The sequence below is a fragment of the Mytilus trossulus genome, chromosome 14 (genome assembly GCF_036588685.1).
Source record: "Mytilus trossulus isolate FHL-02 chromosome 14, PNRI_Mtr1.1.1.hap1, whole genome shotgun sequence".
In the NCBI taxonomy this organism is placed as follows: domain Eukaryota; kingdom Metazoa; phylum Mollusca; class Bivalvia; order Mytilida; family Mytilidae; genus Mytilus; species Mytilus trossulus.
The window spans coordinates 6,935,896-6,960,238 of record NC_086386.1 but is presented as its reverse complement, the minus strand read 5'-3'; the positions used below and the strand labels follow the sequence as shown (position 1 = coordinate 6,960,238).

General features: G+C 31.9%; 2 protein-coding genes across 6 annotated transcripts in view; one reads left to right on the top strand and one right to left on the bottom strand.

Annotated features, from left to right (window-relative positions):
- LOC134696371 (cytoplasmic FMR1-interacting protein-like) overlaps positions 1-11,433 on the bottom strand; it is a 42,476-nt gene extending 31,043 nt beyond the window's left edge. For 3 of the 5 annotated variants that reach the window (XM_063558100.1, XM_063558104.1, XM_063558106.1), the window contains exons 1-6: positions 11,316-11,433; positions 7,334-7,552; positions 6,728-6,805; positions 5,547-5,648; positions 4,476-4,657; positions 93-318 (exon numbers count right to left, since the gene is read on the bottom strand). In XM_063558100.1, coding sequence (XP_063414170.1) covers positions 93-318; positions 4,476-4,657; positions 5,547-5,648; positions 6,728-6,805; positions 7,334-7,543 — 798 coding nt within the window. In that variant the 5' untranslated portion in view covers positions 7,544-7,552; positions 11,316-11,433. Of the gene's footprint in view, positions 1-92; positions 319-2,696; positions 2,879-4,475; positions 4,658-5,546; positions 5,649-6,727; positions 6,806-7,333; positions 7,553-11,315 lie in introns of all 5 variants that reach the window. The other 2 variants (XM_063558101.1, XM_063558105.1) reach the window with 1 other exon arrangement.
- Positions 11,434-13,076: 1,643 nt separating this feature from the next.
- LOC134696435 (solute carrier family 49 member 4 homolog) lies at positions 13,077-23,599 on the top strand. The gene is made up of 13 exons (XM_063558247.1): positions 13,077-13,147; positions 14,394-14,764; positions 14,988-15,078; positions 16,029-16,192; positions 18,427-18,484; positions 19,186-19,241; positions 19,551-19,601; positions 19,983-20,112; positions 20,682-20,790; positions 21,471-21,538; positions 22,059-22,177; positions 22,644-22,826; positions 23,460-23,599. The coding sequence occupies exons 2-13, from the start codon at positions 14,398-14,400 to the stop codon at positions 23,579-23,581; spliced, it is 1,518 nt and encodes a 505-aa protein (XP_063414317.1). The 5' UTR covers positions 13,077-13,147; positions 14,394-14,397; the 3' UTR covers positions 23,582-23,599.
- The last annotated feature ends 744 nt before the right edge of the window (positions 23,600-24,343 follow it).

Sequence of the window (24,343 nt, the reverse complement as noted above, 5' to 3'; positions counted from 1 at the left end):
CTTAATGTAGAAAGCAATACCTTAACCAACATGTATTTCTCTGACGGTTCTAGATATTACAAAGTCAGATGACTTAATGTAGAAAGCCATACCTTAACCAACATGTATTTCTCTGACGGTTCCAGATACAATCTACTCTCATACATGTTGACACAGATGTTGATGACATCAGCTAACAATTCCTCATAACCAGGTGTGGACTGGAGGACTTCTTTTAGCATGTCTCGGATTTTGTTTTGTGTGGCCAGGAACATGGATAAGTTCTGAGATTCTTGTAAAGCTTGTGGGTCAGCGATTACTTTTAGGAACTGTGCAGCCCTGAAATATCATTTCACTTAAAAGTTGTCAATAATAACAATATAATTTTTTAACAACTTACAAAATTTCTTAGCACAAATGTTTTTTGAAACTCAATTTTTTTTTCAAAATAGAATACAATAAAACTTATTTGTACATGGTAACCAAGTAACATTTCACACAAAAAAACCAAACTTAAAATTCATTGAAAAATATTAAAAAAATCTAACATGAGGTATCAAAACATGACAGCTAATAAAATCCACTGTAGCAATACATACAAATATATATATATGTCATATGAAAGACTTATTAAAATCAAATAAGAGTAAATAAAATAATGAAGCTATGATCTAAATTCTAAAGAAAAGTAGTAAGAAAATACATACATAAGTTTCAGCAGTAATAAAAGGATATACTTCATAAGCAAGAGTTAAATGAAGAAATAGAAAAAAATATATCGTGCAAGGTAAGTTATTATTTAAAAAAGAAAAAATCTCACCAATTTATATAAACAGTTAAGAACCGGTACAGAAAACTCTTTTAAATGATATCCAATTTAGAAAGTGTCTATGATATTCTGTTTGTTTTGTAGTAGAAATTTGGATTGAATTTTCATCTTTTTTTTGTAGCAATTGCAATCATGACTGATAAATCTTTATACTGATTTTAATTTTATCATTTATCAAACGATTGGGTAAAAATTAGTATTTTTAAAGGATTTTACAAGAACTTTATTGACATTTTGGTCAAATTTCATGTTGCTTTATTATCAGTAAAAAAATATTTGACACTAGACAAAATAAGAGTGAGAGAGGCAAGGATAAATTTTAGTTAGTCCAATAATGTGAGAAGAGTATGAAAAAAAAATTCAAACAGATAACTTTAACTGATAGACTTATAATGGATTGATTAATTGGAGTTTAATGTCACTTTCATCATTATTGTGCTACCATGGAGTGGTCAGTTTTTTATGGAGGAAGCCAGACAACTTTCATTGATAGGCTGGCAATGGATGATTGATTGATAGGAGTTTAATGTCACTTTCAGGATTATTGTGCTTTTTTGTGGTAATTTGTCTTTATTGGAGGAGAAAGTCAAAGTGACCCAAGAAAATTAAACCTTTAGTAGAAGAATTGAAAATCCTAGACAATTAAGATTGGAGCTGAGCACACTTGTATGTGCTGGGTAGTTTGTTTGACAGGCCAGTAAAACTGTAATTTGATTACTTTTAAAAATCAAAAGTTCACCCTGGCAATATGAGCCAGTTGAACTGAAAAATAAATTAGACTGAATAGATTTCACATTGAATAATTGCATAAATAACATCAATTATTTTACAAAGAATTTAAACCAAGAATTCAAAAATTATATTTGAAACAAAAACAAAAAATTTATAAGAAAATTCATGCTCTAAAATTATTTAATGCCAACATAAAAGAAATATAGCTATTAAAGAGAACTGAAACTAAACACCTCTAAATATTAGTAAGATCACCACAACAAATAGTCTCAATCAGACAGATGCAGAAAATTAAAACAAGTATATTAATTTAAATTGTCGAACAAAACAAAATTGTTCATTGTACACACATTTTTACTCTAAACTAAAATTTTCAGATGAGTAACTTAATAAATAATTACTATAAGCTAAATGAGAGATGTTTGTTTTGAGGAGACCTCTATATTATACCCTCATGGACACAGATGATAACCCTGCTTGTATACAACATTTTAAAGGGATATTACTCAAGAATGATAAAAGTGGCGCTACCCGAATTTGTACTTATCTGAGTTTTGTTGTAATAAGTATTGTGTATAGGTTCCATAATGTTTATTTGGGACAAACTTAAGTTACAGAACTGAAACTATTTGCAATTTTCTAATTATAAAGGGGCAGAACTCTATAACGGTTAAAGTGACACCACCAAAATTCAACCTTGATCTGTGTTTTGTGGTAATAAGCATTGTGTATACATGGTATAAGTTTCATAACATTTGGTTGAGGCGAACTCAAGTTAGGGAACAGAAGCCAATTATGGAATGTACATATAGACAGACAAGTGTAAAACTTGATGCCACCTCCGGTATGGCGGGAGCATAAAAAGTTGTCAAGAAGAAATAACCCCAAATAAATTCCACAAAACACATAAAAGTGTAAAATAGAAAACTTTCAATAGGAACAAAATTTATTCATTTATATTTTCTTTTAATTCAGAAAAAAATCATTCTTCAGAAACATTAGAATTTCTTCTTTGATAAATAATAACAATTTTAAGCATAGATTATTCGTTAAACTTATCTGCATCTGGGTGATCAAGACTACAAGGATACTACACAAATAAGTTACTATCCCCTAACTGCAATATTCCCAAAACAACACACACACAGACCCTCACCTCCTAAATGCTGAATAATCATTTCTGATACTGGCTTTCATATTTTTTAACTGATCTAGCTCAGCAAATGTATTAATGAACTTCCCCAGGGTCAATAAATAGGCCTCAGATACAAAATCATTTCTTTTCTGTATGTGACACAAACGTTTCACTTCACCCCCAAATCGTTCAATGGATTCACGCTGTAAAGTATAATTAACTGTTTTATAATATGATATGATTTGGAACTTCAACCCCAATGACTTTAAGAATGGATCTATGCTCATTCTCTGTGGAAAAAAATCTGAAATCAAATTCTGCATTTGAGTATGTTTAAATTCTGTTTAGTACCACTGCACCCTTTTAAGCTCATAAATATAACCAACTCTCATTAACTTGAAACAAATTAGATGTCTAAATTATTCAACCAAAGATGATATAAAGAAGCTAAAGATGAACCGTAGTATCCGCTAAAATTTCCTTGTGGTTTTGAAATTATCATCCACGTAGTATGTAGTAACTGCAAAATTTTGTGCTTAAAATAATTTTTTAGAAATTCTTTTGTCCCTGTGAGACATTTTCCTTTGATATTCTCTCAAATTAGGTAAGGTCACAGGTTTTTCATTCCAAATTAATAAAAGAGAGTTGATTTTATATCCTCCATACAGCAACAAATGTTTATTTTGAGGTTGTATGAAATACTTTTAGAAGTGCTGCCCCTCTCTAATCTCTATAAAACAATACATTTATTAATTCCTATAGCTACTATACACTTTTCCTATAAAACTTCCAAGTTGTGATAATTTAGCTAATGATTATAACTAGCAAATATTTTAAACCAGTGAAAACAATGACATCATACATATCACGAGTTATAGATTAAAAATTATACCATTCAAGGAAATTTTAAGCTAAAGATTTTGATTTCATAATAGAAACGTGCTTAATTATTAAAACCGATTAGGTAAAAAAAGTTTCTGAAAAAATAAGCAGACATTCTGTCTATAAATATATCAGTCCAAGTTTGATTTGTGCAAATATTTTTCATAAGCATTCAGTTCATGAATATCTATATAATATTTCTGATTTCATATTTTTACTGGTAGATTTTATGAATAGCATATATATTCATTGGGCAATATAAGCACAGATAATATACATGGAAAAGAATAAAAGATATTTGTAAAGTAATCAGAAATGATGCTGCAATTTATAGAAAATACATGCAAGAAAAGAAATGTGTAAATGGGAAAAACAAACATGTGAAAAAAAACAGAAAATTACAGAAACAAGCAACATGACATTTATCAAAGTTCAGTTTTTTTTACAATAAAATTTGAAATTTTATCTTCGATTTTTTTTTTCTCGAAATTATCATTATCTGCTTAAATCGTGAATTATAAGTGAACTCTCTTTAATTTACTGAAAATCTTGAATTCTTTCCATTTGCTCCAAAACTGACTGCTCAGTATAACAAAGATGGTTGTATTTCTACAAAATTATTTTCTAAACTCAAAAGCTACATTATTTAATATGTATGCAGCATAAAGGTTTTTCAATCAAAAAAGTTTTCCTCTGTCTTATAAAGTGAAGCAAATTCTTTTGAATACAATCTAATATTAATTGTTCTCTATAATTGAAAACAACAATTAACTATTAGTTTAAAATGCTGAATATTTATCACCATCTTGTAAGACTAAGCAGTCACATGGCATGTGAGTAAATAATGTTACATATCTTCCACGGTATGTTGTATATAGTGTATATCATCTGCCTATGATATGTCTGGTCAGGACTCACCTTCTAAAGGCAGAGTAATCATTACTGATACTCGCTTTCATGTTTTTTAACTGATCAAGCTCAACAAAAGTATTGATGAACTTTCCTAAGGTCAATAAATAGGCCTCAGAAACAAAATCATTTCTCTTCTGAACGTGACAAAGACGTTTTATCTGCTCACCAAATCTGTCTATAGCATTTTTCTACAAATTAAAAGATATATAAAATTCTTATCAATTTTGGTTTCTGTTCTCATAGTATTCCTTGTTCTGAAATACAAAAAGAATGTTAAATGTATCCAAATAACATGCAAATAATTAAGCATGTTTAGCAGTATCTGAAACAATTCAATATACATTATCTACCTTATTCTATGAATAATTTACCAGTCAATACTAAAGGGTTATTGCATGAGTATTTGGGAATATTGTCCCGAGTAGAATTTTATATTGCACGAGCTTGCGAGTGCAATATATGTTCTATGAGGACAATATTCCCCAATATTCATGCAATAACCCTTTAGTATTGACTGGTAAATTATTCATAGAATAAGGTAGATAATGTATATTGAATTGTTTCAGATACTGCTGAAAACATATCAATAATTCTTTCAAAGCCTACACAGAAGAAAATGAGATTCAAGAAGGCTAGAAGTTTAACGTTTTAAATATAAATGTAACTTCCTGAAAGATGTTCTTAATGATTGCCTAAAGTAGTTATTGGAATAACACTTCTTTTTAATACCTAAAAGAAAGTATGATAAAATTACAGGAAGTGGTGTTATCCAAACCCGAAATGTCAAGGTCATTGTAACAGCTTAATCTTTTTAAATGATACTTTGTGTATGTTCTGAAGTTACAAACAATGTTTAAATTGGTAAAAACAAAAAAAATGTGCTTGTTTATATTTATTTTTTAATTTAGAAACACATTTACCACCACAAATAAGATTTTCTTTCACATTTCTCCCCTTTAACATTTCTCAATGTAAATTAAATCATATCATGTAACTATAAAGCTTGTTTAGTATACATGTAAAAGTTCCATTATGACAATGCTTTATTTACTTATTTTAGCTCTAATATAATATTACCACAAAATACATAAATTCCATAAGTTTTGACACTTGTGGATCCAGAACCTCCACAATCTTATTGTAAATCTCAGATCTGTTAGGTTGTTCATTACTTTTCACCTGAAATACAAATATTTGTTTACAGCTTCATTTATAGTTGAACAATAATAATGGCTTACATCCTCAGCGTTTGGTGTATAGTCATCGCATTGACAATCACCCTACAATGTACATCTCCTTGATTTTTACTAATAGAACTATTAGAATTTATACTGTAGTTTTATTGGTCACTAACTAGTAAAACTTTTAAGGGTACTGCTTTTAAATCAGGCCCTCTTTTTATAATTATTTACATACACGTTTGAAATATGATCATATCATTCCTCAGAGTTAATACCCTTGAATTTGCATCAGAGTGCAAGGTTATTCCATGCGTCTGACCAACAAGGTTAGAGACAATGACCTGATTTTTGTTTGTAAGTCATATTTTTTGTAAGGTTATAAATACAATGTTTGATAAATTGATCTCAATGGTTTTCAAATACTTTTTTCAAATGAGACACTGATCTGCTTTTGGGATAAAGTCATGTTGTGATAATCTAAAGGTGTTGGTTTTTCTCATTGAATAGACTTACATTTTGTCATCTTGGAGCTAAATAGCTTACTATAGTATAAGACAAACATTTTTCTCAATCATGAAGACTGTACAGTGACTTACAGTTGCTCCATCTATGTCAACCTAATATGGGACTGACAGACTAATTTACTACTACTGAATTGACAGATCAGTAAATGTAATGTCCCTCTACCATTACCCTATGGGAAATGATTTCTTAACCCTTTCCTTCATAATGACGCTTTTTGACCCCACCCCCTTTCCTCCATAATGACGCCTTTTGACGCCTGTGTAGTACTTCAGTTGAAACGCTTTGACTACAAAATGTTTGCATCAGACTTAAAAAAATTAGTATCTAATATGAAAAGGCTATTCATGAGAATATCTGACTTGAGTTTCATTGATGAAATATTCATTTTCACAATGCATTAATAATACTTTAAACCTGATGATTTTTTTTTATTGAAAAAATCCTATGCAAATCAAGTATGCGAGAGAAAAAAATACATGGAGGAAAGGGTTAATATACATGTATACTTGTATCTTAAAGTTCAGTATATGTGTTATACTTTATTCTATTTACCTGTGGTAAGGCTCTAGAACAGCATCTCCATGTGTATAATATTGCAGCAAACTCTTGCCCTTTCTCTAATAGCTTGTTCTGTAAAAAAATATATAATCAAGTTTATACAAAACTCATAATTACTTTGGTTACCCTTATCAGGCTGATCTATAGTACAATTCAGGTAATTGTTAGTCTTGGTGGTAGTAGTTCACAGAGCTGAGAATTATAGATTTGGCAAACCTCATAAATAATGAGCTTGCTTTTTTGAAAGAATATTTATATCAACATTATTGGTGCTGATTGAAAAGTTCACATTATTGCAATTCAAACTATGTTCCTGTCCCAAGTCAGGTGCCTTTGACCTTGTTAGTCTTGTATGATTTTAAATTTTAGTTTCTTGTGTATATTTCGGAGTTTAGTATGATGTCCATTAATTATCACTGAAGTACAATGAAGTATACATTTTGTTTAAGAGCCAGCTGAAGCACCCTTCTGGTTCATGAGTTTCTCCCTGCATTGGAGACCCATTGGTGGCCTTCTACTGTTGTCTGCTCTTTGGTCGGGTTGTTGTTTGTTGACACATTCCCCATTTCCATTCTCAATTTTACATGTATATGTACATACCAAATCTGCATGAACGGTGGCCTCTTCTATATACTTGGCAACCCCAGTGACATAGGCATTTCTATCCTCAAAATTAGTGTCAAAGTTAGCTTGGTAATGGATGGACAATGACAGGCCTTCTATACAAGGTTGTTGATCAGGTAAAGGCAATTCATCGAGAACGTCTACATTCTGTAGGGCATCTGTCAGGGATATCTTGTCTCCAGACATGTTTCAAATCTAAAAAAAGAAGAAATTTCATTTCTAATCTAAATGTGTATGTAGAATGATGATGATGATATCATGTTATATTAACAGGGATAGGTGTAGTAATGAGATTTGGAGACTTCAAACAGACATAACACTACTAGTCAATAAGTCATGCTAGTACATGTACAAATGTACATGTAGGACTTCATTGTAATTAGCAAAACAATTGACAATATCTAAGGTAAATCATTTTGTTTAACATGTTGAAAGAATATCGAATACACAAGACAAAGGAAAACATCAAGTATTCAAATTGGCTAACAACATTACATGTTGCATGTTACATGTACATGAAGGAATGCCATCACTTGAGATTGAAAGCTTTTCTTTTTATTCTAATGAAAGATCTCCTGCTGATAGTATAAACAAATAAACAGAAATGGTGGCATTGAAATACATTATAAATACTCATTAACTTTGAAATGTAATAACTGATCTTTAGTAATAATATTTTTTTGGTGGCTTTCTTATTAAAAAAAACCCACATACATGTCATTCATATTAAAGGCATTTTGTTTCAGCAACATATCCACTGAATTGCTTTCAACAGTGATGATGAAGTTGACCTCTAGTACACAAACAAAGACATTGTATCACTACAAAAAAAATCTTATAAACTGTTTGAAGAATTAACGAAAACTTCAAACATTGACTTAGGCCACACTTAAAAATATTTTGGTTTGCCCAAACCCTACCCTAAGATTGAGAGTGGTTAGGTAGGTAGGCATTTTCTTTCTTCTTCTTTTTTAAAAGAAATTGAAGTATTAGATGTTTATTAGTCTTCATACCTATTTGATTAAAAAAACCTTCTTCAAATCAGGACAATAAAAGAATTTGAGACAGGGTAGGCAGCTTTTTTCTGGGTAGGTAGCGTTTGGGCAAACACACCTATTATTTATTATGGCCTTATTTTTAATCTTTTTTTTCTTCTAAATAATCCCGGAATAAAAGGTCAAATAACTCCACCTAACAAGGCCTTTGAAATTGTCTCAGATTGCAGATTTTGCATTTAATTTTACAATATTTTCTGACAGGAAAAGTTCAGGAGTAATAAAATTTATTCACTGAATGTCAACATTAATTTATCTGAAAAAAAAACAATATTTTCAGATTGCAGATAAATTAAAGTTGACATTCAGTGAATAAATTTTATTACTCCTGAACTTTTCCTGTCAGAAAATATTGTAAAATTATATGCAAAATCTGCAATCTGAAAATATTGTTTTTTTTCAGATAAAATTTTCGCAGAGGTGCTCAGATGGCAGGAAATTGCATCTTATTTCCAAAAATTTTCTTGGGGGGGCATGCCCCCAAACCCCCCTAGCTAGTTCGATGCGGCCCTCACCGGTGATAGACGAGGACTACCAGGACTACCCAAAAAATTTTCTTGGTAGTCCTGTGGACTACATCACCTCTAATGTTAATAGTGTCAAACCCTGCCCATTTATTTCTGTTCCCATGTTGAGCAAGTGGTTGGAAAACTACATGTATGATGCTATAATGCACAAATTATTTCAGCAAATTGAATTCTAATAATTGACAATCAGCACTTTTAAAATAATAGACCACTTTCGAGTTCATCCGTCACCGGAAAAAACAATTATACGCGCCTTTATCATAGCGCGCGACAAGATTTTCAAGGGTTACAATTTTAGCGACTTTTCTGTGAGCATTGTTTTTTTACTCCTAAAATAGTCTAAGTTCTCTTCTTTTTTCTTTTGTTATACTAATGATGAGATTGTAGGCCTTGGTTACTTTTATTTGCATGATTCTTGTACTATTAAATTATAAAATTGACAAAATAACTTAGGAATAGAGAAAATGGCATTAAAATTAAAGGATTCAAAGAAGAGACCCTCCCCCTTTCCCCCCTCCAAAGACCTTCTCATCTATGAACCTTGACTCAAAACACCTAAAACTGCATGTCCTAAAGTAAGAAGGATGAAGACAGATTTTGATTTAGTCTTACTCATGGTCTTTATATCAGTATCAATGAGAAAATGGATTAAATTTGAGTTATCTTTCTTTGTATTCAGAGGTGCTCTTACCTGCGGAGGCTTATACAGTAACACAGTAGGAGTGTATACAAAATGGCGTCGATTTTAGATCAACAGACACGCACACGATGTCTGGTTTCAAAAATTAAACAAATTTCAAGAAAAACGATGTTTTCTTGAGAGTTCTTTACAGTTCTCATCTTTCAATTAATTATGATTTTGCTGTGGAACTACGGCAAATGTTGCAAATTGTGCTTGTATGATAAATTGATTAAAATTGAAAGGCTGTTTGACCAAATTTATACAAATTAATTTTGAGGATTGTTACGACCCATTAGGTAATCTGATTACATACAACCACTAATTATGACACCTGTTGTGACTGTTAATTAGCGTAGGGTCATTAACTTGTCATAATATGTCCCCAAGTAAAATGATTGATTTTTAAAAATTGATCAGAAAGACTTCAAAATCGGTAAACAATAATTTTTTCGGGTATATTTGTTGAAAATCGGGATTTTGACTAATTTTACAATCCCGATATCGGGATTCGGGTTGAGGGGTAAAAATCGGGGTTGATGCCGCGAAAATCGGGATAGTTGGCAGGTCTGCTAAAGCAGAGTTCACGAAAAGTGTCAGTCCTCAGGATTTCACCACCAAAATTTTGTATAGGACTGACACAATTTTAGTATTTTTCAATAGAGTTAATAGTGAGGACCAGTAGATTTTCTTCAAGGACCACCAGGGAAAAAAAGATTTCGTGAACTCTGTGCTTTATGACGTCATTTACCAGATAGAGGGGGTCGCCTGTATCCCTGCACTATTTACGTTCATCAAGCGTCTTAGTGATCGTCATTGTGCAGGATAAACTAGAAATAATGGTTGTTCTGTAGGTACTTAATGACAATTCCCTAATGACAGCAAGGCTGATTGTCAATTTTGAGAATTCAATTTGCCGAATAATTCGTACAATATAGAACTATAGTTTTCCAACCACTCGCTCAACATTGGAACGGAAGTGACGACGCCCCTAAACTCACAAATGACGGTGATAAAGGCGCATATAATTGACGAGTTTTTTCCAGTGACGGATGAACTCAAAAGTGGTCTATTGCTAGTTTATCCTGCACAATGATGATCACTTAGACGTTTGATGAATGTGTGTAATTCGTGCATTCATAATCTATGACCATAAACTCTTCCTCAGATGAATTGATCCTCTGAAAAGTCAATATTTTGGTTAGGTTCGGTTCCTTCAAATATAAACATGTACATAGTAGTTTCATAGAAGCAAAAAGGTATATACGGTTTAGGATCCGCCAGTCTGTCCTGTTTTTTGTTTAGAGTGCTAACACATGATATACTTTATATATTTTAATGCAACCTTGTCTGTATTAGTGAGACCAAAAAATAAGGGCGTCCAAAATAGAATAATAAAAATTCTATTAGAGAATTAATCTAATAGATCTGGTACCTACCATGCATTGACCTACTTACTGTTACCTTCAGTGACAGATACATGTGAGCCTAACCGAAAATGTATTCTTCCACAAAGAAAAATATCACTCTTCCTTATAATTTATAAACTAAAGAGGAAGAGCCAGAGATCGACAGGATTGATATTTGATACTACTTTTAGAATGCAAAATGTCGACTTAACTGCAAGTGCATAATCTATAAAAAAATAATGTTTTACGTGTCCCTGTTTTGCTTATGTCATTCATCCGATTGATTACCTTTAAAATGAGACCTCTTAAAATTCACATAATAAGGAAATGTCAGTTTTCATTTTTTATCATTTTGATAACTTCCGGATTTACTTGATCATAGGGGGCGCTGTGAACAAAAGCAACTGACTGGTTACCTGTGGCTATGCACTGACCTTCTTTGAGATTTGATCAACATGGAGTCAGATTGAAAAACTAATTTCCTCACCATATTCCGAAGAGCAACGATTACCGTATTTGTACTAATACAAAAGGTGCTTCTACTTTTAAAAGGAGGCTAATACACAGAAGAAGAAGCAAATGAGATGGTGCTGTAAAAATAACTTAATACTTCAATTATTTCTTTACTCATTCTAATTAAAAACAAATTGTTTTTCATATGTGCAACAGTTAATAGCTGCGAAAATGTAGCTCTATTGTCCTTTGATTTCAAGTTTTTTTTGCTATGGTCCGCAAATATCAAAAATCATCAAAAGGACCCTAAGAACTACGTTTTCGCAGCTAGCATACAGTACATTTCTGAGTTTTGTTTAACAAAAACAACAATAAAATTAACAAAAAGGCAACAGAAAAAGATGGAATCTCTTCAAAAATACTAGAATTATCTGAATCTGAATGATCCAATCCAATTTCTAAACTACTAAATAAATCATTTGAGATCAGCTGTTTTCACAGATAAATCAAAAGAATCACAAGTATTACCTCTACATAAAAAGAAAAAAAACTCTGAAACTGAAGACCTGTAGGTATATTGCCCATGATTCAAACAAAAAATTGAGAGGTCTATAGAAAATAAACTTGTGGAATATTTTAATTCATTTTTCCACAAATTTTCGGTCAGCTTTTCGAAAAGGATACGGATGCCAAACCGCTTTATTAACAACAATTTTAATATTGGAAAAGGCTTAAGATCAGAATAAATATGTAGTAGCTATATTTATAGACTTGTCATGGGGTCAGTAAATTCCATATGGTGATTCGAGCTTCGCTCTCAACACATTTGGAATTTACTGACCCCATATATCATGTATATACCGGTATTAGGTCACTAGCACGCTATGTAACTAATAATATGAGATCTCTGGTTGCAGTAATGCCATAATATATGCATAATAACACGGAACACGAGTTCTTAAGAGCTTTTTAACCGACTGATATTAGATAACAAAGTTACATGTAACAATACTGATCTGATGATCAGATATATATATATATACAACAAAAAGATACAGACAGACAGCACATATATTCATATATGTATTCATACATAGTCAGCAAATGCAAAATATCCGTCATTATGAAGTATTTTCCTACGACATCATTTGTTAGTATATTTTTCTGGAGGCTTCAAAGGACAGCAAGGAGTTAAAAATATTTACATGAACTGCAGGTACAATTTTCTGAAAAACACCAGGTAAAAATAAAAATTTTAAACTGACCAAAAGTTGGTAAGCTCATTAGCTCACTACTCTGGTACTCAATAGGCCAGGTAAGAGAGCTAAAATCAAACGACTTTAAAGAATATAAAAAAAGATACAGAACCCTTGATTAAAATACGCATGCAATGCAGAATACATTAATATCTGTTATAGGTCAGATAAGTATGATATATATAGAAAGATGAATAAAATAATAATACTATAAGTATTTGTTGACATAGTTTAACACGGTGGCAAACAACTGAACTATCTACACTATCTGATAATATCTTAATTATCATCCAAATGGTAATATCAATCATAAATGTATATGTCAATATATTACCGTCAAAGGATATAGTATACAGTTTGACCAAAACAACCGACCATTTGACAAAACAAAATGAGTTAACTTTTGTAAAGGTAATGTTGTATTATGCTTATAAATTACATTTTGTATATATCGTTTTGCCCTTGAAATCTTTATAGTAATTCTCAGCATCTTCAAAATATTCAATCAGTAAAATGCATTTGTAACTATTAAACAGATCCGTTGATAACAATATGGTATCATATGTATATTGGATACTAAAGCCTAACAATCCATAGAACCCGAGTTGCCTGAATCGTCCATTTTTCTTCCTTAATGCTCCAAAGTCAAACTTAGTTTGGCGGTATACGGGCGTGGTGTTGTACAATAGTTTACTAATCTTGTAAATCGAATTAGAAGAAACAAATTAAGGTTACAACAAATTCTGAGGGAATTACAAGAACCCTAAAAGGAGCAACCCTGTATGCAACATTATCAGACGTCTCCTGCTATTGGAAACCATATTCAATTAAAATATAACTATCGGGAATAAGAATTAAACAATCGATAAAATCAGAGATTGGAACCAAAAGATTTACCATTTATCGACAGCCTAATCACAGACAGTTTGCATTATAATTTTAGCTCACATGGCCCAAAAAGCCAAGTGAATTTTTCTCGTCACTTGGCGTCCGTCGTTCGTCGTCGTCTGTTAACTTTTATAAAAATCTTCTCCTCTGAAACTACTGGGCAAATTTAACCAAACTTGGCCACAATCATCATTGGGGAATCTGGTTTTAAAAATGTGTCTGCAAGTCAAGATCTATCTGTCCTGAATTTTCAGACGATAAACTGTAAACAGCAATAATGTTCAGCAAATTAAAATCTACAAAATTAAGTCAACATGATCAAAATGGTCAATTGACCGCTTAAGGAGTTATTGAAGTTTTTGACTTTTTCCTCTGCTAATGATTGTATCAGGTATTAGACATTGATCAATACTTTCATTATTTGTCATTACATTGATTCACGTTGCCGGTAGTGTTCTTCTAAAGTTAAAACAGTCGAAGGATAAGTCCATTAACTGAGTTTTGTTTTTAACATGTGTTCTTCTTTGTTTCTTAGTTGTCGTCAATAATAGTCCCTAAAGTTAAAACGCTTTTTTGCGATTATAGGCCAACTTTTTTAGAAGAATTTTGAAAATTGAACATATGAGCGAACCCGACCTATTCAAACCGTTCAAAAAAATTGGTAATTGCTGTTTCACCGATATGCGCCCTTAATACAGAATAATCTGCTCTAAATAGTAATTGAAATTTGGTACCCATCGTTTTTTTATATCTTACTTTTTATTATAAGAATAATGGACATCCAGAAAGAGTCATTGGTACAGCACGATGAAAATCAAACCGTGTATGATTCGGTTTATGCTGATCAGGAGGTATCTGTTGTTGTCAATGACGATGGAACACCAGATGTCACTGTTGTCAAAAAAACAAAAACAACCACACAGGAGACAAAGGTTTACAAACGACGCTGGTATGTTTTGTTGGTATTCTCTTTCGTTGCTATGATGCAAGGAGGACTGTGGAACACATGGGGACCCATTGCGGCGTCTAGCGAAGAAGCTTTTGACTGGACCGATGGTGATATAGCATTGTATGCTAACTGGGGTCCTATTGCCTATTTGATTGCGACTTTTCCATTCGCTTGGCTTATTGACACGAAAGGTAATTATTGGCTTTTTGACACGAAAGGCATTTTACCCATTTGGCCATTTATCAGTAGTGAATTTTGACGCAAAGTTAATCTATATTAGAGAGTATCAACATGTAATATACAATGTTACTACAATTAGAAATAAAAGAGGTCAACCCAGAAAACTTATACAATATGATGCAATTATTAATTACAGTACTAGTATTAATTTTGTTAGATATTGATCTGTTACAGGGCTAAGATCTGCTACATTGATAGCAGCAGTAATGGTTGCCACTGGAGCTGGCGTACGATGTATTACTGATAATCCAGATTATATCAAATGGTAAGACCATGTATTGGTGCTTATTAGTACATAGTTTAGATCGGACATACCTGTCGTATAAAATGCACTAACAGTTGTTTTATATACTAAGTCTTGTATATTATTATTTTTTATCGTTGTTTGTATCATATTTTCATATTTTCGTACTGTAGTTTTGCTTTTTGGATTTTTGTTTGTCAATACAATGTGTTTTTTTTTCATATTCAAGTTTTCAGGTGTTTTAAGATTGGGCTTTTAATGAAACCAATCAAAGATTCATTGTAGCATTATATTCGTGGTGCATATTGTATTTTGTTTTATCACTTGAGTAACATATATAACAAGTCAATATGGAGTGAAACAAATACACTGGAAAAAAATTGAGAAAGGAAATGGGGAATGAGTTAAAGCGATAACAACCCGACCATAGACCAGACAACAACCGAAGGCCACCAATGGGTCTTCAATGTAGCGATAAACTCCAACACCCTTAGGCGTCCTTCAGCTGGCCCCTTAAAAATATGTATACTAGTACAATGATAATGGACGTCATACTTAACTCCGAATTATGCATAAGAAACTAAAATTAAAAATCATACAAGGCTAACAAAGGCCAGCGGCTCCTGACCTGGGACAGGCGCAAAAATGCGGCGGAGTTAAACATGTTTATGAGATCCCAACCCTCTCCATATAACTAGCCAATGTAGAAAAGTAAACACATAACAATACGCACATTGATATTCAGTTCAAGAGAAGATAGAGTTGACATGGAAGTAGACATGTCGTCTCTTTCCAGAGTGTATTTGTTTCATTCCATTAGTTATAATCAGAAAGCTAGTGAAAACTTATCGGAATTTGAGTAATATATCATTGATCATATTATGTCGAATTATCGTATAATTTAGAAGTAAAAGTTACTGTCGGTAACAATATAATATAGAATATCGCAAATGTTGGTGGTTTAAATTAAGGACAGTCAACATTGGACAGCTACTGAATGGTCTAGCTGGTCCCGTTGCCATGGGAGTTCCACCTGCACTCTCTGCTCGCTGGTTTCCTGTAAACGAAAGAACAACAGCAACAGCTATCAGCTCCATATTAAACAGTCTTGGAGTCGGAATATCGTTTATCATAGGTAAGCAGAAATGTCATTAGACAATACAACAGCCATCAGCTCCATATTAAACAGTCTTGGACTCGGAATATCATTTATCATTTGTAAGCAGACATGTCATTAGATAATACAAAAGCCACCAGCTCCATATTAAACAGTCTTGGACTCGGAATATCATTTATCATAGGTAAGCAAACATGTCATTAGACAATACAAAAGCTCCATATTAAACAGTCTTGGAGTTGGAATTATTTATCATAGGTAAGCAAACATGTCATTAGACAATACAACAGCCATCAGCTCCATATTAAACAGTCTTGGACTCGGAATATCAGTTATCATAGGTAAGCAAACATGTTATTAGACAATACATCAGCTCCATATTAAACAGTCTTGGAGTCGGAATATCGTTTATCATAGGTAAGCAGACATGTTATTAGACAATACCAAAGCAAAGAGGAATAGAGGTACTTGCTGTTCGGAGTGAGCCAAGGTTATTGAAGGACGTACTTTGACTTCTGATTGTTTTCTTTTTATACATTGTGACTTGGATGAAGAGTTGTCTCATTGGCACTCATACCACCTTTTGTTATTTCTATCATAAGTTGAAAAGAAATTGACAAGGCCATCACAAAAGTTACACGAAAACCGACCAGAACACAAACAATAGTACACAAAACGCAATATAGAAGAGTAAGGACTGAGCCAAACGAAAAAATTGGTATTTTAAAACAATATAGTTATGTCGTTACGGCGTAAAGAAAGAACCTGTGTGAATTTTTCAATAACCATGCATATGGTTTGAATGGTTTTACACTAGTAATTTTGGGGCCCTTTATAGCTTGTTGTTCGGTGTGAGCCAAGGCTCCGTGTTGGAGGCCGTACTTTAACCTATAATTGTTTACTTTTTAAATTGTTATTTGGATGGAGAGTTGTCTCATTGGCACTCACACCACATCTTCCTATATCTATATCTATATATACATGATAGTGTATAGATAAAGCTCTATCTGTATGTATCACGAAGACGATACTGCTTCAAAATAATGCTTTGTAATATAAAACAGTATGTAACCTCTCCGATATCAAAAGTGCATTGAAATAATTCTGAAAAACAGTTGAAATGTGCATTGTTATTAAATGTAATACCAGTATTTAGGTCAAATATGATCTTAAATCAATCCTTATTCTGTCTTATTCATTCTAATGTGACGTCATTTATCATTTTTTGATGATTTGTTTTACAAATTCAAATGTGACGTCACTTTTTACAATTTCAAATATGTCGACACTTGGCGTTGAAGTTTGAACTTTTTCGGATGTGCTGCATTTCGTTGGGTTATGTAATGTATTTCGGTTGTTTCCTGTAATTAGTTAATTCTTCAGTTTTATTATATATCTTTTGTATATTTATTTTATAAAATTTACTGTTAGCAAAAGTATAAATTATTCTAAATAATAGTTATTTTCTGGTATCTAATAGAAAACCCTGGCTGTTTTTGTCACCATTTTTTTTTAAAAACTTTTGGTCCTCGATGCTGTTCAACTTTATACATGTTTCGGCTTTCAAACGTTTGTATCTGGGCGTCACTAGTAAGTCTTGTGTGGACAAAATGCACTTCTGGCGTATCAAAACTTTTTGTTAGCTATTATTCGTGTGTTTCTTTGTCAATTATGTTCTCCTATTTATTGTTGTTGTAGTCCTGTAATGTTGTGTTGTCATTTTAATGTTATATTCCACATGGTCATAAAAGAGGGAGATTCAACCCACCATTTTTCCTTTAAAGATGTCTTGAACCAAGTCAGGAATATGGCCATTGTTATATAATAATTCGTTTCTATATGTGTTACATTTTAACGTTATGTTTCCGTTGTGTCGTTTGTTTTTTCTTATTTTTGAGTGTGAATTCACATTGCTATAAGACGTGTCACGTTACTTATCTATCCCAAATTCATGTATTTGGTTTTGATGTTATACTTGTTATTCTCACATGACTTTGTCTAAATGCTTAGTCCGTTTCTGTGTATGTTACATTTTAATGTTGTGTCACTGTACTTCACTTATATTCAATGCGTTTCCCTCAGTTTTAGTTAGTTACCCCGATTTTGTTGTTTGTCCATGGATTTATGAGTTTATAACAGCGGTATACTACTGTTGCCTTTATTTAAAGCTTATTCGAAGGAATATAAAAAAACCTATATTTTGTCTTAAAATTATGTTTGATATTTTATTGGTAATACATGTTTATTCATAGGACCATATTTTGTGCCTGACAAACAAGACACTGGTAATGCTACAGCTTATAACTCAAGGTAAATCTACTTCATAATAATTATATCTAACGTTATCTCTTCCCATATAATTGTGTTTGCATTAGTGATATTTTCACAGAAACGTACTCACATGATAAACTTGTGCACTTCGTTTTTTCAATTTTTAATCACAATTTCATCTCAATTATTTTAAGGGTTTAATTCGGATTGACATGGCCATGGGTGTCGTCTTATCAACACACACCTGTTCATATTTTTATCTGTTTCTACTCATTACCCCTTACTCACTTTTTAAGAAACAATTTTTTGCACATCCCATTTGTTTTGGTCCGAGTTATTTTTAATCTTTGCATGGGACAGTGTCTCATTTTGTAAGTTATCCCACAATGCATCTATTTTACGCCTCATTTATGGGCAGTATGTTTTCTGGTCTGTGTGTCCGTTCGTCCATCCGTTCGTTCGTCCGTTTGTCTATCTCGCTTCATGTTAAAGTTTTTGGTTGAGGTAAGTTTTGATGAAGTCGAAGTCCAATAAACTTGAAACTTTAATAGTACACATGTTCCCTTTGATATGATATTTCTATTTTAATGCCAAATTAGAAATTTTATCCCGTTTTCATCGTTCACTGAACATAGAAAATGATAGTGTGGATGGAACATCCGTGTACTTGGGCCACATTCTTGTTATCTGATCGATTGCGACGTACATGTATGAAATGTATCTGTTATTTTACCTTTCAGTAATATCATGAATATCAAGCATGACAGATCTTTTTTCAACGTAAGCATCACGAATGGTTAGTTATAATTATCACATGATAAACAGTGACATTAGTTATGAGAGCCAAACAATGAACTTTTTAAGTATGTGTTCAAAATATTGTAATTTCATAAATTTAGTACGTTCATACAAACTTGTTGAGGTTTATCTTTCTTTAATACGTAGTTATTTAATATGTAGTTTGTCTGTTAGTTTATGGTTAAGCCCTCTGCTAATATTTTGTCTGAACATGTATTTTACTGTGGTACTTGAAGTTATCTAGGATAACTCTCTAAAAAGTAGCCTGACGGGATAATCTGCTGAAGTCGTCTGTTTTGCTCTTCAGGGTCAAGCATACTTCATGAGCGACAAGAAATAATGAAACTTATGTACTGGGGTGAGTAAATCATGTCTATTTCTATTCTCTTCCAATGTATTTGAAAAGATTGAAAAATACGAGTTCGAACTTTCGCAGAATTGTGGCTACGGTAATTTAAAAAAAAAATAACGGTTGATGACGACCGTTTACCATTCTGACCTTCAGAGCGTGGATTTCATCGAATACTTCGGCGATATTTTATCGATGCTTGTCAAAACGATTATTGAAAACCTTATACTCTAATCATTTCGTAAATTGTTTAGTATTTAACATAATTTATATTGTTCATTTTTAGTATTGTTTTACATACACAACCAACATTTTAAAAAAAAATTCTGGTTGATTTGAAACATGCTATGTTAAAGTTGATATTATTCAATTATTCGTTATGTTCAACAGAATGTGGCATGTCCGTGTTGGCGTTGCTGCTTGTGATTATATATTTCCCAGATAAACCCAAGCTACCACCAACTGTATCAGCTTCTGTAGAGAGGATAGATTTTAAAGAAGGGGTAAAGCAATTAATGAGGTAAAACTTATACAATGTATTTTGATTACTAATGAAATACAATGTATGTATAAATACCTATTAACTGTAACTGAAGTTTTTGATGTCAAATTTGTGCCAACATAGGCATACTACTAACTGTCTATGACTTCGATACTTTTTTTTATGGTTTTAGTGTGTTACCCAAATTTGTTTTCTCTCAATCGCTTTATGACTTTCGAACAGCGGTATACTACTGTTGCTGTTTTCTAAAATACAAACTCATCAAAGCTATTATACACATAATTTGGTACGCCTGTCGAGATACATTAGCTGCACTCTTATCAAAACACGTAGAAAGTCAAATAAAATACGGAGTTGCAGAGCATTAAAAACAACAGGTTATGCATAATACGACTAAAGCTATATATGCCTAAACACAGAAATTAAAAAAAATACACATCATAGGTGTACCAGGATTAAAAATAAATAAGCAATACGCGCCTCTTCAAAACACTCACCAGTTAAGAAAAAAAAGATAAGCAGGTCAAATAAATGAAGGTTTCTATAGTCTCTTTTTAGGAAAAAAGTGTTTTTTTTTATTATTACAGAAACGTAAAATTTTGGATGATCTGTCTAACGTATGGAGTGTCATTAGGAGTTTATAACTGTTGGCAGAGTGTCCTTGATGTCATACTTAAGCCTCATGGAATATCTGAGGTATCTCAACTAATTCAAATACTCAAAATATTGACGAGGTGTGTAGTTTTCTCTAATAGCGTCGTTGAATGAGTGATACCCGGTATACGCCTGGATCTAGTGCAGACGAAATTGCTACGATGTCACAAAGATACATTGCATATAAATTCCTGTTGATAATAATTTTAGCAAATGAAATTTGCAATTATTAATAATATTCATGGTATAAATGCTTCAATATCATGCATCAAATTAATCTAGGAAACTAATACTAGTATGTTATCAAGAATGATAACAATTATATGAAATCGGTAAAATTATAAGACACAAGATTCCTTTTACACATGTTTTAGATTCTAAACGTTCCAAATATTGATTCTAATAGTTTAAAAAAAATAATATGTTGAAAAAATCTATGTTTCCATGATGGATTGTATAATGGTCTTTACTTGGCCCAAACAGCCGCATAGAAACAAATTTTTGAGATGATCTGATTAAGCATATTAAACCAGGAACATTGTAAGTGCTTTCAGAAAATATTAAATTCCAGTTGCTTTTCTTTCGTTTCGTTGGTTGATATTTACGAGCTTAGATTTTTACAGATATTTTTTTTTTTCATGAATAGACAAAAGTTTTCTTTTGAGCATTATTTAAAAAAATGCAAAGTTATTTTAATAATTGAATTTCATTATTTTTGTTAGGATGAAGCAGGATGGCTGGGATTTTACTCATTAGTAGCAGGATGTGTTATAACACTGGCTGTAGCTAAGTAAGTATATTATAGACTCGGTTTCATTTGATTATTTCACCTAATAATTCTTATTAACTAATTGATTTGATTTACTCTTAGATGCATCTAAAGAGTATCTATCTCGACGGGTGAGTCTTTATTTTCTATTTAATGAATAAAGTCACAGAGATTAAGTTTGTCAACAACAAAGGCTTGGCCTTTAAATGATATATTTCAATTATTTTTCTGCTTGCTGTTATATCAGAACTAATTAATCGTTGCGACCATAAGGTTGTTTTTGTAAAAGTAACCACCATTTTCTACATTTGAAAATGCCTGTACCAAGTCTCTTCGTTTGATATGTTTTGTCATTTTATTTGCCATGTGATTAGGAACTTTCCGATAGAATTTTCATCGGAGTTCAGTATTTTTGTGATCTTACTTTTTTTAGAACGGTAGTTTTACAATGACTTTAGCCCTGAATAAAGCTTTGAATTTATTATCACTTACATTTTTGTGTAATGCATTTTTTTGATCATTTTTTAAATGTATATTGTAGATTTGCAGACGTCTTTGCCAAACATATGCGTCTATTCCTGCTTGTCTTATATATTGGTGGTTGTGGCAGTCTAGTATGGTTTACCTTCTTACTTTTGGGGACCATCCATTCATCTACAGGTAACATACAATAAAAGTATTTATCAAATGTAGCCAAATAGACGAGTAAGATCTCTGTTTACTGTTAATGCTTTTTGTAGCAAGAATACAGCATAACGTAATCCAAAAGAGAAAACCCACTATTATCAAAACCAGTATTTATCTTTAAAAAAACAACCATGAAAAGGTGGACAGTAGGACACGTAGTACCAGGGAAGATAACATTCAATTTAGGTTCCTAACAATGCATATGGATATATCCAGTTACCATAGTACACGGTTATATTTCGTTATACAATTACTGTGCTACTGCAAAATGATTGAAAGAGAACGCATTTTGTAGGGCAATATTAAAACAAATGTTAAGACGGCTGTCATGGGTATACAAAAAAAGCGTGCTGATTTTTTTATACAACTTAGTATGCAACTACAAATGTATATACGGTTATGCGTTTAATAATGACTATATTTTTCTGTTAATTTTCAGTTCAGTTGTACATGTCTATCATACTGCTATCCATGTTTCTGGGGTCCACGTCTCCGCTGTATTTTGAGATGGCCTGCGAGGCAACATATCCTGTAGCAGAAGGCGTTACCAATTTAGTATTAACGTTAGTAAACAATATAGGAGGTTTAATATTCTTAGTTGTACAGATGGTGCCACATATTGGTAAGTTCCTAGAATTTCACCTATGTACTGACTCAAATGATAACAAAGTTTGATTTATTAACAAATAACGAAAGTCAAACAATTAATTTACATACCGTTAAATTAAGGAAACATACAATCCTACCACTAGAATATATTACCGTAGCTGTAATTAGGAAAACATTTCGGAATTTTACTTAAAGTTTGTACTTCATTTGACATTTAACCTATTATATTCGAGCACACAAATTAAAGCCAGCTAGTAGCAATGATGACTTTTTCACTGAATTCTACAGATGATGATATTGTTTTATTTCAAAGATACGCTCTTATGGATAATCATAACCATTTGTTCAGATTTATGAATTTGTATATACACATAAAACACTAGTATTATAAAGACATTTGTAGAATAGGATAGAACAACTGTCATGAATGAAAGCATATTTATGATGGATGGGTCAATGGTTTATGTCTATATTCTGGGTTTTTTTCCTGGCCACTCATTCACATGGCGCTTGGACAGGGAATTAAATAAAAAAATACTGAAACAAGCAATCTGTTGTAAAAATAGAATGAAAAGTTGTATTTTTGAACTTTCTGAAACTCATCGAAAAGAATTTTTAGAACAAAAATAAAAATTATCTTTTGCAGGAACAAAATGGGAGAACTGGTGTCTGTTAGGGGCTATTGCAGCCTGTATACCTGTCCTAGTGTTTTTGAAAGAAAATTACAACAGACTTGAGATAGACGAAACTGAGATTAATGTAGATTAAAACTAAATTATCACTTCATCAACAGTGTTCACTCGTTCAGTATTACAGTATTACAGTATTACAATACGAAATAAGACATTATTTCTTGATTATTTCATTACAAAATATAACATATATCTACATTTTAAAACGATCCACTTTACACAATGAAATAATAAAAAAAACCCGTTATAGCATGGTTGGTAACGGCCATTTTAATTAGTTTAACAAAGTATAATATACTTATACTGCAAATATTTTAGAAGACAACAGCCGGCAAATCAAATAAAAATAAAAAGGTCAGGAAGACAAGTTAACATTAAAAAAAAAGAAAACATAAAAATCAACAAAACATCAAAAGTAACTGACCTAAAAGTTGAGCAGCACTGAAACTATTTACATGACTGTATAACTAAACCTTTAATCAGGGGCTTCAGAAGAATAGCATTTCCGGCGCCATCAGTGGCAGTAATTCAAGTTTCAAGTTTCAAGTTTCAAGTTTCAAGTTTTTATTTCTCAAGACCCTTAACCAGGGTATGTGAACAAATACAATTGAATACAATTTAACACAATATAACAAAATAGGTTGATTAAATGAACAAGTTAACATATATACATGATATACATTTCCAAATATATGGAAGACGAACATATTATATAAACAGTAACTTCAATCATTTTACTAAAGAAAGTATGATTTTACAAAATTTTGCAGCTTTGAATATTACATTATAATTGTCTGAGTTAAACAAAGCATGAAATTTCTCAACATTTGGATTTGTA

Bases quoted from the DNA above. Each gene is read 5' to 3' on its own strand.
- LOC134696435 (XM_063558247.1), top strand. From the start codon at position 14,398: ATGGACATCCAGAAAGAGTCATTGGTACAGCACGATGAAAATCAAACC. The intron at 14,765-14,987 runs GTAATTATTGGC...GATCTGTTACAG, and splicing joins TTGGCTTATTGACACGAAAG to GGCTAAGATCTGCTACATTG. The intron at 20,791-21,470 runs GTATCTCAACTA...TATTTTTGTTAG, and splicing joins AGCCTCATGGAATATCTGAG to GATGAAGCAGGATGGCTGGG.